This window comes from Narcine bancroftii, chromosome 1 (genome assembly GCF_036971445.1).
Source record: "Narcine bancroftii isolate sNarBan1 chromosome 1, sNarBan1.hap1, whole genome shotgun sequence".
Lineage (NCBI taxonomy): Eukaryota > Metazoa > Chordata > Chondrichthyes > Torpediniformes > Narcinidae > Narcine > Narcine bancroftii.
In genome coordinates, this window is record NC_091469.1 from 448,468,123 (window position 1) to 448,483,733 (window position 15,611).

A 15,611-nucleotide genomic window follows, 5' to 3' on the forward strand; every position below is an offset into this window, starting at 1 on the left:
CTACTTTCAAGACATCAGCTTTGTAATTTGTAATAGCCAGAAAGGGTTCATAGGCAGCTGGCTTGCTATGTCACCAGAAGATTGAAAAAAAATCATCTGGCAGCCATATGCAAATTCTGCTGCAAACTTTCATTATTAGGTACAGAAACTTAAGTAACTGTAGATGCTGGAATCTTGAGCAAGCACAAAGAAACTGGAGAGAAGTGGACAAGTCATTGTTTTGTGTTGAGACTTGAAGCTTTGTCCATTTCCAACCACAGTTAGGGTAAGATAACCTTTATTGCTATTGCACCAATACAATGAAATTGAGTATACATCCTGATGGTGCACACATACATCAAACAAATGAGATATAAAAACAATAACACAATAAAACAATACAATATTCAATGTCTGGCAGTGTTCAGTTCATTTATAACTCTGGGGTAAAACTTGTTTTTAGGTGTATTTTTCCATGCTTTAATAGCCCTAAAAAGTCTACCGGAAGGCAGCAGGTCAAACAGATGATGACCAGGGTGGTAAGGGTCCTTCAGGATTTTGGCTGCTCTACTAAGGCAGTGAGATATGTATAAATCTTCAGGGCATGGAGTCATGTTGTGCCTTTTTAACTACTGCAATGGTATTGGTTGTCCAAGAGAGATCTTCAGCAAAGTGCGCACCCAGAAACCTGAAAGCAGTGACCCTTTCCTCACAGTCCCCGTTGATGTATAATGTGTCTGGAACTGTACTCTTCCTCTTGAGATCTATTATAAGTTTTGTTTTTGAAGAGTTCAAGACAAAATTGTTCTCTGTACACCACACTGTCAGTCTTTGGACTTCATCCCTGTAGGCTGTCTCGTCTCCTCTTGAAACAAGTCCAACCACAGTTGTGTCGTCCACAAACTTGATATTGGTGTTGGTAGAATACATAGAGGCACAATCATGGGTATAAAGTAAAGGATGGGACTCAATACACACCCTTGTAGGGAGCAGATACTGAGTAAAAGGGTAGCGTAGTGAGTGCCCATTTTAACAGTCTGGGAGCAATTCATTAGAAAGTCCTTAATCCAGAGACAAATAGATTGGGAAAATCCTAATTCAGCAATTTTGTAACCAGTCTGTCGAGCGTGACGGTGCTAAAGGCAGAGCTGAAGTCTATAAAAGCATCCTCATAACTCCCCTGGTGTTCAAGGTGGGTCAGTGCTGGGTGAAGAGTAGTGGCAGTGGCATCCATTGTAGACCTATTTGCCCTATAGGCAAACTGATGTGGATCAAAGGTGGGTGGGAGGCTGGTTTCTATGTGTCGAGATGCTACCAGACCTGCTGATTCTCCCCAGCATCTCAGTGCTTGCTCAGTTATTTTATGAATAATCTTTGTCATTTTTTAAAACATTTTTCAAAGGGATAATCCAGCCCCAAACCTTAACTGCTCCATCTTCCTGTGACCCACGTTACAGCTCATCTTTTGTCCAGGTGATAGTTTGGTAAACAAGCATGTGCTGTCCTCCATCTTATTGTAAATGATTGCATGAACATCAAGGGTTTGATGGAAACCTGAAGGAGGAATAAAGAGACTTACCCTTTTCCCTCCCTAGCTGCCCAAGAGAGAGAGAGGGAGAGAGAGAGAGAGAGAGAGAGAGAGAGACTAAACGTCACTGTGATGGGAGTTTGAGATGCAGCAAGTTATATATTACCTGTCCTGTCTCAAATAATGTCACGACAATGTTATGGAAATCAAATCAAAACTCGGCTATCCTTTGACAGTTTTCCTTTCAAGTAACTTATATGTATGGCGCCAAGTTGCCTTCCTGAGCTGGCCCCATTTTGCCTATGGTTGATCGTATTCCTCTAAAAATGTCCTTTTCTTGTACCTGTCCAAATGTCATGTAAACATTGTAATTATATCTCCCTCTACACTTCCTCGGGCAACTCATTCCACATACCTACCACCCTCTATGTGGAAAAAGTTGCCCCTTAGGTTCCATTGAAATCTTTCCCCCCCCCCCCCCCACCCCCCCGCTTTAAATATACACCCTCTAGTTTTAGACTCTTCTACTCTGGGAAAAAGACAGTGATCATTCACATTCTGTACATCCCTTATGATTTTATTTCCCTCAGTAAGTCACCCTTCAGCCTCCTATGCTCCATTTAATATCCTCATTCTCTTTTGCCAACCTAAGAGTCACAAAAAGTTTCAACAAAGATACCTGTATTGCTTTCATTCTGTCTTTGTACTGAACAATTTCATGTTTGTGACTTTAACTACTATCTTAATTTATTCTGCTCCCCTTATCTGGTTTCATCATCTACCCTCCCATAATCTTTTGTCCTGTTTATAAACCCATTTGCCCATATTAAGAATCCCTGCCTATATCTTGTCGCCTCGTGATCTCATTGCTCTCATTGTGCCAATCAAAGAAGGCCACTGCTGCTCACTTGTATACCTTCTCCCAAACCTACACCACATTTTATCTGTGTGGTCCATGAAGAAAGGCAATCCTGATTCAATCACACCTGCGGGTCCTATTGCATCAAGTTCCTAGCGGTCGAACTGATCTCGTTGCTTTCTCTCGTGTCTGTCTCTTCTGCCCTTTCCAAGCTCATACCTATCTTTTCTTTCAAACCTATTTGCATTGAATCGTTGCCTCATCCTGCGTCAACACTGCTAATGTTATGCTCTCCTCTGGTGGCATACCTCTTCCTTTGAATATATGTCATTGTCTGCTTTAACAAAGAAGAAGCCTTTATTTTCTACACCTACTCTTTCCCCTTTGGATTCTTCTCTAACATCTGGCTTCTCATTATACCTCTATTGTCACTATTTCTTCCCAGATTCCAGTACTGGCAGCCTGTCTCTACCTATCACCCACCCCATCCTCTACAACTCATCTTCTTCCACCTCACCCCTCGACTTCTCTTGCTTCTCTGACCCGCTAACTGGCATCTGCCTGTCCACCAATCCCCTACTGGCCCCAAAACGACCATCCCATCCTATCCTCTCTCCTCCAATTCTCAGTCTGGCTCACAACATTGACAGTTCTTTTTCTCCCACTGATGCTACTGAGTTCTTCCAGCAGATTGTGCATTGCATTGTATTTTGTCCCAGTCAAAAACTTATTTCCAGTCTTTATTTCCTCCTTATATTTCATTATCTTGGCAGAAGATGTATTTGCAAACATAGTTCTGACCAATTATTTCCACCAAGCTAATTATAATCTGAAACACTCGTGAAGCACCTCATCTATTGTTGAAATCCTCTCTTTTTTTTTGCTTCCCAACTTGTTTCCCATAATGCTCTCCTCATTTTCTCTCTTCATTTAGTTCTATTAATCTGTCATCCTCACCCACTTGGCTTTTTGTTCACATTCTCAATGGCATATAATTCCCTAACTCTGTTATAGTTTCCAGTTCTATTGTCTTACATGATTATGGAGGGGAGCACAGTTGGCATAGAGGTTAGCACAACACAGTGTAGCACCAGGGATCGGGACTGGGGTTCAAATCCAGCGCTGTCTGTAAGGAGTTTGTATGTTCTCCCTGTGTCTGCGTGGGTTTTACCCGGTGGCTCCGGTTTCCTCCCACTTCTTGAAAAGTATGGGGGGCATAGGTGTAAATTTGACAGCATGGACACATTAACCGAAATGGCTTGTTGTCGTGCTGGATATCTAAATTTGAGTTTAATATTTGCTTCTCTATTTTGATGACAAGAACTAATCAGTTTGACCTCTGGAATTCTTTCCCTCAACTTCGGATCATCACTTATACTTCATGATTATATTTGGGATATCTGCACAAATAACTTCTATCTGGTACGCATCATGAAAAACACAGTAGTGGTGGAGGGGTGCTTTGTTGACTGGAGCTCTGACCAGTGGTGGGACCTCTGTTTAAAATACGTACAGTACAATTCTGATTATACAAAATGGTTGGGACCGGGCCTATTTCGGATAAATGATATTTTCAGATAACTGGTCATTTTTTAATAACAGCCCAGAAGCAACAGCAAATCACTTGTAACAGTGTTCAAACAACAACAAACAGCAAGGAAGGTTTTTAAAGCATGAAATAATGTTTAATTCACACCAAAAAACAACCTAAACCAAATAAGATAAATCCAACATCAAAAACTCGAAATTCTACTCAGAGGTTTTTCCAAAATTCCAATTTTCTTTCAACCTGCAACGTCAGTTCAGCTCTGAAAATTTTTTCAGATAACTGAGGATTTCGGATTATTTCCAATATCCTCATTTATCTGAAATTTTTCGGAGAAGAAATGTTGTCATTTCAGCTTCGAAATTTTTTGGATAAATGAGGATTTCTGATTTTTTTAGTATATGTGCTGCCAAAGCGAGCACAGGATTTCTGATTTTTCTGAAATACTCAATTATCTGAAAAAAAAATCCTCACTTCTGGGTCCAAAAAATTGAAGATTTCAGATAATTGTAGTTGTACATTAATGACTCACTTGAAAATGTAGGTGATCTGATTAGTAAGTTTGGCACTTGGCACAAAAATTGGCAGACTTCTGGATAGTGAGGAAAGTTGTTCAAGGTTACTGCAGGAGATAGATCAGTCAGAAATTTGGGCAGGGAAATGCAGATGGAGTGGAACCAGACCAGTGAATAAGTGAATTCAGTATGCTTGCTTTCATTCGATGGGGCATAATTAAAAATTTGGGAGATCATGTTGTGGTTGCTTAAAACTTTTGTTTTTTTTAAACTACAATTGGAGTATTGCATGCAGTTCTAGTTGCCACATAATAGGATTGTGTAAGTTTTTAAGAAGTTGTAGAAGAGGTTCACCGGGATATTGTCCGGATTGGAGTGTATTAGCTACGAGGAGAGAAGGACAAACTTAGAACCATAGAAGACTGCAGCATAGAAAACAGGCCATTCAGCCTTTCTAGTCTGTGCCGAAACATCACTCCGCTAGTCCCACTGACCTGCACCCATTCTATAACCTCCAGACCTCTCCCACCATGTATCTATCCAATTTATTCTTAAAACTTGAGAGTGAGCCTGCATTCACCACATCAGATGGCAGCTTGTTCCACACTCCAACCATTCTCTGAGTGAAGAGGTTCCCCCTAATGATCCCCCTAAGCCTTTCCACTTTCACCCTGTCCATGTCCTCTTGTATTTATCTCCCTTAATGTAAGTGAAAAGAGTCTATTCACTTTTACTCTGTCTATACCTCTCATAATTTTGTAAACTTCTATCAAATCTCCCCTCATTCTTCTGCACTACAAGGAATAAAGTCCTAACCTGTTTAACCTTTCCCTGTAACTCAACTGCTGAAGACTGGGCAGCATCCTAGTAAATCTTCTCTGCACTTTCTCAATCTTACTGATATCCTTCCTGTAGTTTGGTGACCAGAACTGTACACAATACTCCAAATTAGACATCACGAATGTGTTATACAACCTCACCATAACATCCCAACTCCTGTACTCAATAGTTTGATTTATGAAGGCAAAGCTTTCTTCACAACCTTGTCTGCCTGTGATGCCACTTTCTGGCAATTATGTATCTGTACTTCCAGATCCTTTTGTTCCTCCACACTCCTCAGTACCCTACTATTTACTGTGCATGTCCTACCTTGGTTTGTCCTTCCAAATTGCAAAACCTCATACTTATCTGCATTAAATTCCATCTGCCATTTTCTGCCCCATTTTTCCAGATCTCTTTGCAAGCTATGAAAGCCTTCCTCACTGTCCACAACACCTCCAATCTTAATGTCATCACCAAAATTGCTTATCCAATTTACCACATTATCAACCAGACCATTGATATAGACAACAAACAACAATGGTCCCAATACCGATCCCTGAGATACCCCACTCATCACAGGCCTCCAGTCTGAGAAGCAATCATCCAACAACACTCTCTGGGTTCTCCCATCCAGCCAATTTTGAATCCAGTTTACAACCTCTCCATGGATACCTAGTGTCTGAACCATATGAACTAGCCTCCCATGTTGGACCTTCTCAAAGTCTTTTCTAAAGTTCATGTGGACAACATCCACATCCTTTCCTTCACCTACTTTCTTGGTAACCTCCTTGAAAAACTAAGATTCTTTAAACACGACCTATCATGAACAAAGCCATGCTGACTATTCCTAATCAGCCCTTGGCTGTCCAAATACTTGTATATCCAATCTCTCATAACACTCTCCAATAATTTACCCACATCAGGTCACCAGCCTGTAATTTTATGGTTTACTTTTGGAGCTTTTTTTTTTGCAGTGTTTCAGCAGAAATTGATTATTTTTTATAAAAATATTCCTGTAGTTTGTTATAACAACAAAAACATTTTTCATAAGCTCCACTTACACGTATCAATATACGGTACCTACTCTGCTAAAACTTTAGCTAATTTACTTTTTTTCCTTTTTCAATCTTTTTATTGGTTTTAATATATGCAAAATTCATAAGTATGTATAGTGATAATAATAGAGTAAGTTAATATCAAGTAATGATAAACAAGGTACATATAAACCCATGTTATTAAGCGTATACAGAGCCGTTGTCATACCCACACTCCTGTTCGGCTCCGAATCATGGGTCCTCTACCGGCACCACCTACGGCTCCTAGAACGCTTCCACCAGCGTTGTCTCCGCTCCATCCTCAACATCCATTGGAGCACTCACACCCCTAACGTCGAGGTACTCGAGATGGCAGAGGTCGACAGCATCGAGTCCACGCTGCTGAAGATCCAGCTGCGCTGGATGGGTCACGTCTCCAGAATGGAGGACCATCGCCTTCCCAAGATCGTATTATATGGCGAGCTCTCCACTGGCCACCGTGACAGAGGTGCACCAAAGAAAAGGTACAAGGACTGCCTAAAGAAATCTCTTGGTGCCTGCCACATTGACCACCGCCAGTGGGCTGATAACGCCTCAAACCGTGCATCTTGGCGCCTCACAGTTTGGCGGGCAGCAGCCTCCTTTGAAGAAGACCGCAGAGCCCACCTCACTGACAAAAGGCAAAGGAGGAAAAACCCAACACCCAACCCCAACCAACCAATTTTCCCTTGCAACCGCTGCAATCGTGTCTGCCTGTCCCGCATCGGACTGGTCAGCCACAAACGAGCCTGCAGCTGACGTGGACTTTTTACCCCCTCCATAAATCTTCGTCCGCGAAGCCAAGCCAAAGTTCAGTTCAAGTTCATTAAATGGAAAAAAGTTAAAGAAAAACAGTTTAAACTAATAATCAAGCCCCACCCTATGAGGACTGCTGGCCAAGCTAAGGGGTGCACTACTACTAATAATTATGGGGTCATTAAAAAAAGCAGAGATGAATAATCTACACATTTTAAAAATAAATGAGAAAAGACCCCAAAGAGGAAGAAAATTAAAATGCATTGCAGTAAATTGGTAGTTTTATACTACTTGAAAATATTACAAATAATTTACATAACAAATTTGAAATATTTTTAAAAACTGAAAATCATATTCACAAATTGTAGGAATTAAGTTGTATTCACCCAACCTGAACCTTCTGACTTCTAAAGTTGCTAGATTTTATTTAATAGTTTAATAAGATTTTTATAAATATTATCCAGATGTTTCATTTCTTTTTTTTTCTTCTTTTCTATCAGGTTGTTGGAGCGAGGATGGGAAGGGAATTTTTAAAAAATCATTATGTATTAATTTTTCACTATGTTCAAATAAGGAATTTATGTATAAGTTTTCTAATGCATATGTGAAATTAAATAAAATTTTCAAAAATAATAGGTGCATTGCAGTAGTAGAACACCTAATTTTTTCTCAAAATAGATGTGCCTTCATATCCAACAACCTTTGAGTTTGAGTGGGAGGGACGGCATCTTTCCATCTCATCAAAATGGCCTTTCTAGCAAGGAGGGAAGCAAAAGCCACTATGTGGGATTGTGAAAAAGTCAGTATTAAATCCATTGGTTGCACACTCCAAAATTATCAATGAACAAGTTAGGAGTCATGTTAATATTAAGAACTAACAATAAAATGCAAAATACCCCTTTCAAAAATTAAAGAGAGAAGGACATAGCCAAAAGGACATGATACAAAGTGCCTTCCTCAGTTGTACATTTCTCACATTTATACGAGATGTTAGGATTAAATTTAGCTAACTGAACGTTGGAAAAGTGTGCCCAATGGACTACTTTAAATTGAATTAATGAATGCCTAGCATAAAGAGATGAATGAACACATTTCAGAATAGAATCCCATGTAGTTTCAGCAAATGGTTGTTGACAGTCCTGTTCCCATAATTTCTTAATTCCACCCTATATCTTGAGAGCAGTTCATAAAGGAGAGAAAGCAATCCTTTATGATTAGGTTTAAAATTATATAGTTGTACCAGCTACTACACCAGATGCTACTAAATAAAGGCAAACACACACAAAGGTCGTCAACTCAAGACTGGTTTTTTGGAGACATGCATATGCCTGCCTGTTAATGAGCTCGTTAGAGAACAGCTGCTGGTCCACAGGACAAGCAGGTTAAAGCTATGAGCCATTAGTGCCCTGCCCCTTCAGGCAGGGGCTTCATCTGATTCACTTGCTATACTTTGGCACCCAACGCTGCTGGCCCACAACGTGTCAGATAAGTCTGTGAACTGACGGTGGCGGTTCACAATACCACACTGTGCGCCTGCCACACAGTTTCAAATAAGGTTAAAATCTAAATCCTGTGGAAACCTCAATGTTAATGAATTTAAGAAGCTCCTAATATGTAAATAACAAAAAAAAATATTTAGATATATTACAATTGTTCAAAAGAAGTTTTGGTCAATATGTAATTCTAGAAAAGATTGGATACTCAAATTTAGCCACTGAGTATAATCAATATCTTGCACCAAAGGTAGAAAATAAGAATTATGTATAATAGACTAATCAATAAAAACCCATGATAACCCATGAAGCCTTTTTTGAACAACATGAGCTACCCTCCAATCCTCCAGGCACCTCACCCATGGCTAAGGACATTTAAAATATATCTGCCAGGACCCCTGCAATTTCTTCACTAGTTTCTCTCAAGGTCTGAGGGAATATCATGTCAGGCTCTCCTCTTCCTCTTTAATTTCTCTAGCCCCTTTTTCACTGGCACCCTGTCCCTGAATTAACTGGGACAAAATCCAGTGGAAAAGGAATACAGTCAAAATGCTGGCATCAAATGATGTCATTTCACACTGGGATTAACTGCCTTTATCCCAACTCATATCCCCAGTGTTTGCTGATGCCAGCGTGCTGATAAAACAAACAAATGGGACACCAGAAAATAATCCATTTCCAGATGAAGATGGAACACTCCCATCCCTGAAAATGAGTTATGCTCAGTGGAAAAGCAATTAGTGTCCTAATTAAGGGTGGCCTAGTGGAAACGGCCCAAAAGGCTTCCTACTCCAGGACACTGCACAGCCAATTAACTGGAATGGCAGTGGAAAATGGGCTTATATGTTCCATGCCACTACTGCTTGTTTCCCTTCTTTCCTTATACATTATGTCAGTTTTCTGAGTAAATACTATTGCAAAACTCTATTTAAGATCTCCCCCATCTCATCAGGCTCCACACATAGATGGCCACTCTGATGTTCAAGGGGACCAATTTTGTCCCTTACCATCCTTTTACTATTAACATATTTGTAAAAACCCTTCACGTTTACCTTTACATTATCTGCCAAAGCAACCTTGTCTTCTTTATGCCTACCTGACTTCCCTAAGTATTTTCTTACATTTTCTATACTCTTCTTGTGCTTCATTTGCTTCTTGTTGCCTATATTTGCTATATACCTCTCTCTTCTTAACCAGATCACCAATGTCCCTTGAAAACCAATGTTTCCTATGCCTGTTTAATTTGCCCTTAATTCTGATAGGAACATGCAAACTCTGCCCTCTCAAAATTTGGCCTTTGAAGGCCTTCCACTTACTAAACATATCCTTGCCAGAAAACAACTTACCCCAATCCACTTCTTCCAGATCCTTTCTCATTTCCACAAAATTGGCCTTTCTCCAATTTAGAATCTCAATTCAAGGACCAGACCTATCCTTATCCATAATTAACATGATCATTGAACCCAAAATGTTCAAGTACACATACTTCTCTCACCTGACCTGCGTGGTTCCCTAATAGGAGATCAAATATTGCATCCTCCTTCATTGGTAACTCTATATATTGATTTAGAAAACTTTCCTGAACATATTTGACAAACTCCAAGCCATCCAGCGCTTTTACAGTATGGGAGCCCCAGTGAAAATGCTGAAAGTTAAAATCTCCTCCTATCACTACTTTCTGTTTCTTACATCGGTCTGCTATCTCTCCATAGATTTGCTCCTCAAATTCTCTCTGACTATTGGGTGGTCTATAATAAAACCCTATCAGTGTGGTCACACCATTCTTGTTCTTCAGTTCCACCCATATGACCTCTGTAGATGAGCCTTCTGTGCTGTCCTATCTACGCACAGCTGATATATTTTCCCTGACTAGCAATGCCACACCTCTCCCTTTCATCCCTTCCCCTTTAACAGTCTGAAACAATGGAACCCCAGAACATTAAGCTCCCTGTCCTGTACCTCCTGCAAACAAGTCTCACCAAAAACAATAATGTCATAATCCCATGTGCCAGTTGACTCCCTAAGCTCACCTGCCTTTCTGACAATACTCCTTGCATTGAAATAAATACACCTGAAAGCATTTCTATCACATATAAACCTTTGATTTCTGTCTATACTCACAGTCCTTGCATGACCTTTATCCTCCTCCATCTCACTATCTGGTCTAACACTGGTTCATATCCCCCTTCCAAACTAATTTAAACCCCCCCCTAAAGCAGCACTAGCAAACATATCTGCAAGGATGGTAGTCCCCCACCGGTTCAGGTGCAAACTGTCCCATCAGAATAGGCCTCACCTTCCCTGGAACAGAGCCCAATTATCTAGAAACATGAAGCCCTCACTCCTGCATCATCTCATTAGTCACATATTTAGCTGCATTAACTTCCTATTTCTAGCCTCAGTAGCACATGGCATGGGTAGCATTCCTGAGATCGCAACCCTGGAGGTCCTGTCATTCAACTTTGCACCTAACTCCCTAAAGTCTCTTTACAGGACCTCCTCATCCTTCCTATTCACGTCATTGGTCCCTACATAGACCACGACATCTAGCTGCTCACCCTCCCTCCTGAGAACTCAATCCGAGATATCATGGGACCTGGCACCAGGGAGGCAACAGACCATCCAGGATTCTCGATCTCTCCCATAGAGCCTTTTATCTGCCCCCCTCTCTTCCCCCCCCCAACTATCGACTCCCCTATAACTACTGCTCTCTTCTTCTCCCTCCTTCGCTTCTGAGTTGAGGGTCCAGTCTCGGTGCCAGACACTTGACCACTAAAACTTGTCCCTGGTAGGTCATCCCCACCAACAGTATCCAAAATGGCATACTTATTGTTGATGGAAATGGCCATAGGGGTGCTCTGTCTATTCCCTTTCCCTCTCCTGTCAGTCACCCAGCTACCTGCCTCCTGACCTTTGGGGGTGACTGACTCCCTGAAACTCCTCTCTATCACTACCTCTGCTTCCCAAATGATCTGGAGTTCATCCACCTCCAATTCCCTAACTCAGTTTGTCAGGAGACAATTATGCTGTCCCATATTTCCCATATCTTGCAAACAGAGCAATCCACTGCCCTAGCTGACATCATTACCTTCTCCTAATTTAATTAAACTACCTCACCTGGCCTTGCCTCACTGGGAGTAAGCTCTTCCTCAGCTCTGCTCTCCGAATCCTCTCAACCCAAAGCCTCAAAGCACCACTCCTAACTTGAGCCACTCACACACTAGCCGCTCCTCTTCAGCTTCCTTTCCTTTTATTTGTCCCTGCCATTTATCTCAAGTACTCATTCCCAAAAATCAACACCCTGTTTTGCCCTTTTGGTTCCCTCTTCGTTCTTTTCAAAACTGCCTCACTTACACTCTTCTCTCTCTCTCTCTCTCTCTCTCTCTCTCTCTCTCTCTCTCGTCTTTCATTTCTCTTCTTGCTTCGACGCTCCCACGATCCAAACTTGACTCAGATTGCAGCATCACAGGCACCAATCTTCACTCCATCGAGCACATCTACAAGAGGCGCTGTCTTAAGAGCCTCTATCCTCAAGGAGCCCCACCACTTAGGCCATGCCCTCTTCACTTTGCTACCTTCAGGAAAAAGATACAGAAACCTGAAGACGAGCATTCCACAGCACAAGGACAGCTTTTTCCACTCTGCCATCAGGTTTCTGAATAATCAATGAACCATAGACTCTACCTTTATTTGTCTTTTTCTTTTTCTTGCTCTATTTTTATTTATTTTATCTGGTCGTTTATATAAATGTTTCCTCTTTGATGCTGCCATAAAACAACAAATTTTGTGACGATAAATTCTGATTCTGTACAAGTCCAGTTCTTGGTGCAAAAATATACAATCAAACATACTGTCAAATTATTTAATTGCAGTACATATATGTATATATAAAAATAAATAAATATTGTTAAATGAATAGTAGAATCTTGGAGGGTTTGTATGAGCAGTTCATCTATTGTTCAGTATCACCACCTGTGGGAAGAAGCTGTTTCTCAGCCTGGTGGTTCTGGCTCGAATACTCCTACATCTCTTTCCTTACAGGAGCAGATGGAAGATATTATGTGTGGGGTGGTAGGGGTACTTAATTTTATGAGCCCTCTTCAGACAATTATTCCAGTAGATCACATTGATTAGGAGTAGGGAGACCCCTGTGATCCTCTCTGTCACTTTTATAGTCCTGTGGATTGACCTTCAATCCAATGCTTTATAGTAACTGTACCACACTGTGATGTAACCAGCCAGGATACTCTCGATAGAGCTCCTGTAGAAAGATGACAGGATAGTGGCTGGTAGCTTTGGACACCTCAGTTGTGCCTTGCTGACAAGTGAGGAGATGTGTGTTCAGGATAGGTTACTTTTTAGGTAGACTATGAAAAATCTGGTGCTCTCTACTCTCACTACTACTGATCTATTAATGTGTATGGAAGGTGGTTGTCCTTGGTCCTCCACAATAATCTCCTTTGTCTTGCCCACATTAAGACTCAGGGTGTTATTCTCGCACCATATCATGAGATTTTCCACCTCATCTCTGTAGTGTGAATAGAGAGAATAGTAATGTCTCGGGTCTTTGGACATTTTACTTGCAGGTTTTCTTTTATTTTCAGGAATTACTTTTATCTTTATCTTTTATAAGTTTAAATTACATGGACAATATTTTAAAAAAAAAAATCTTTTAAGTTCATTCAGGGCAGGTAGTGAGATGAGGCAGAAATACATATTCTGTTTCTGATGCTGTGGAGTCTATATAGTCTGTGATTCTGTGAGAAGTCAGAAATATCCATTTTATTGGAATACTATTTTGGATAAGGACCAAAGTTGTGTTGGGGAGATATGATTAAAACTCAGCTAGCTAAAACATTGGCTTGCATGTCTTTGGCACGGTTTAAATAAAAGCATCTGCTTCTCTCTAAAACTAAATATGAAGAATTGGTTAATCTCCAGTACCTTGAAACAAACTGTTTTCTGCTTAGCTGTCATCTTTAAAAGCTACTTTACATGACACATGATGGTTGATTAAGTGGATATTTGCAGGCTTTGCTGTCTGTCCATGACACAGTGGCGATGAAGAATTACGACCCCGTGTTACCTCCAATGCCAGATGATTTTGATGATGAGGAGGATTCAGTGAAAATCATTCGACTTGTCAAGAACAAAGAGCCTCTGGTAAACCAAAACACTTTACATTATATTGTTTCATCCTCTCAGAACTGCAAAAAAAACCTGAACTATACATTCAACTGCAATTCTAAAGTTGCATACTATTGCCATGATCTGTTCTCCGTTTCTTGTTAATGGCATTATATCGATTCATTATTGTGAGGTCCACGTCTCCAGAATGGAGGACCATCGCCTTCCCAAGATCGTGTTATATGGCGAGCTCTCCACTGGCCACCGTGACAGAGGTGCACCAAAGAAAAGGTACAAGGACTGCCTAAAGAAATCTCTTGGTGCCTGCCACATTGACCACCGCCAGTGGGCTGATAACGCCTCAAACCGTGCATCTTGGCGCCTCACAGTTTGGCGGGCAGCAACCTCCTTTGAAGAAGACCGCAGAGCCCACCTCACTGACAAAAGGCAAAGGAGGAAAAACCCAACACCCAACCCCAACCAACCAATTTTCCCTTGCAACCGCTGCAATCGTGTCTGCCTGTCCCGCATCGGACTTGTCAGCCACAAACGAGCCTGCAGCTGACGTGGACTTTTTACCCCCTCCATAAATCTTCGTCCGCGAAGCCAAGCCAAAGAAAAATTGTGAGGTGTTCGCTCTTTCTGCACTCCTTCGCCACACTGTTCCTACACATCACTGCAGAATCCTAGCTGGGTAAAATAGAAGCAAAACAGCAAAATCTTACTCGTGTATGCAGGTTCATGATGAACTGATTTTTGTCCGTTCCTTGCAGTTAGTCCCACTGATTATCTCTCAGTTGTAAGTGACCGTTACATCAGTTAAAGGGCAATAGTTACTTTCAAGTCTTCATTGGGCTGCCATTTGGACACAGAATCTCTATAAATCAGCCATCTGGATTTGAAGGTCCAGACTCCTTGGCCAAATCTACTTTAAAACTTTCCATAAAATTTATTCTCTCTAGTGGATCTGTTAGTCACCTTTCGAATAATCTTGTTATGGCGCTGCATCAATTTTTGTGTACTTTTGGATTTTTGGACTATATTAAGGATGCCGTGTAAATGCTTGTTTCTTTTAATCCAAAATCAGTCAGCTCATGAAGCTTTTATTCATTTCTGTGGTATGCCCAAAAGACACTGTTGCTAGCTGATCAGAAATTATCAAGAACTAATATGCATGTCATTTTTTTAAAAGTAAGATACCGATTAAATAGGTTGGTTGCACTTCAGGCATTCTATTCCGATTAGCTCTGCATAATACCATGTGTTTTGTGGTGAAAGTAGATTAATGGCTAATTAGTGTTGACAGGTAAAATGAGTGTCCAGTACTGATCCTTCCATCAATCTTATGCTCTATTAAGACTCCTTTTCCAGGCAATAAGCTTCAATCTCCGTGATTAACATCTCTTTAAAACTTCTTTCTGAAACTCCAGCCATAATTTAAATCAGATGGACTCAGCACATTGTATAGAAATTTGAAATAGTGCATTTGGCATTACTACATCATGTAAATACTAAACACCCACCCATTAAGTGTCGCCACATGTGATTAACCTTCTGTATTTAGTCATTTTCTTTAACTGTGAAGAAAATGTCACTACGGTTAATTAACAAACTATAATTGTAGTGTCCGTAATCAAAAAACAAGTTTCTATTTAAGGGAATCTAGTTTTAAATATTGTTTTGACTCTTCAGAAAATAACCTCAGTTAATGTGTTGATTTAATCAATTAATTTTGGATATGACTTATTTCTACCATTAGGGTTACTGTACATTGGTGGAGAATCCTTTCTCATTATTTTTCTGGATTTTCTAGGGAGCAACAATACGAAGAGATGAGCACACTGGTACTATTGTTGTGGCACGAATAATGAGAGGAGGAGCCGCAGACAGAAGCGGTACAATTTTATTTCCAA

General features: G+C 40.6%; 1 protein-coding gene across 17 annotated transcripts in view; it reads left to right on the plus strand.

The window, feature by feature from the left end:
* The window catches only part of mpp7a (MAGUK p55 scaffold protein 7a), a 584,207-nt gene that overhangs the window by 438,470 nt on the left and 130,126 nt on the right, over positions 1-15,611 (plus strand). For 16 of the 17 annotated variants that reach the window (XR_011350171.1, XM_069914534.1, XM_069914533.1 and 13 more), the window contains 2 exons: positions 13,603-13,734; positions 15,512-15,593. Coding sequence is in view for 16 of the 17 variants with exons in the window: in XM_069914534.1 (XP_069770635.1) it covers positions 13,603-13,734; positions 15,512-15,593 (214 nt within the window). In the remaining variant the exon portion in view is untranslated. The remainder of the gene's footprint in view (positions 1-13,602; positions 13,735-15,511; positions 15,594-15,611) is intronic. The other variant, XM_069914532.1, reaches the window with a different exon arrangement.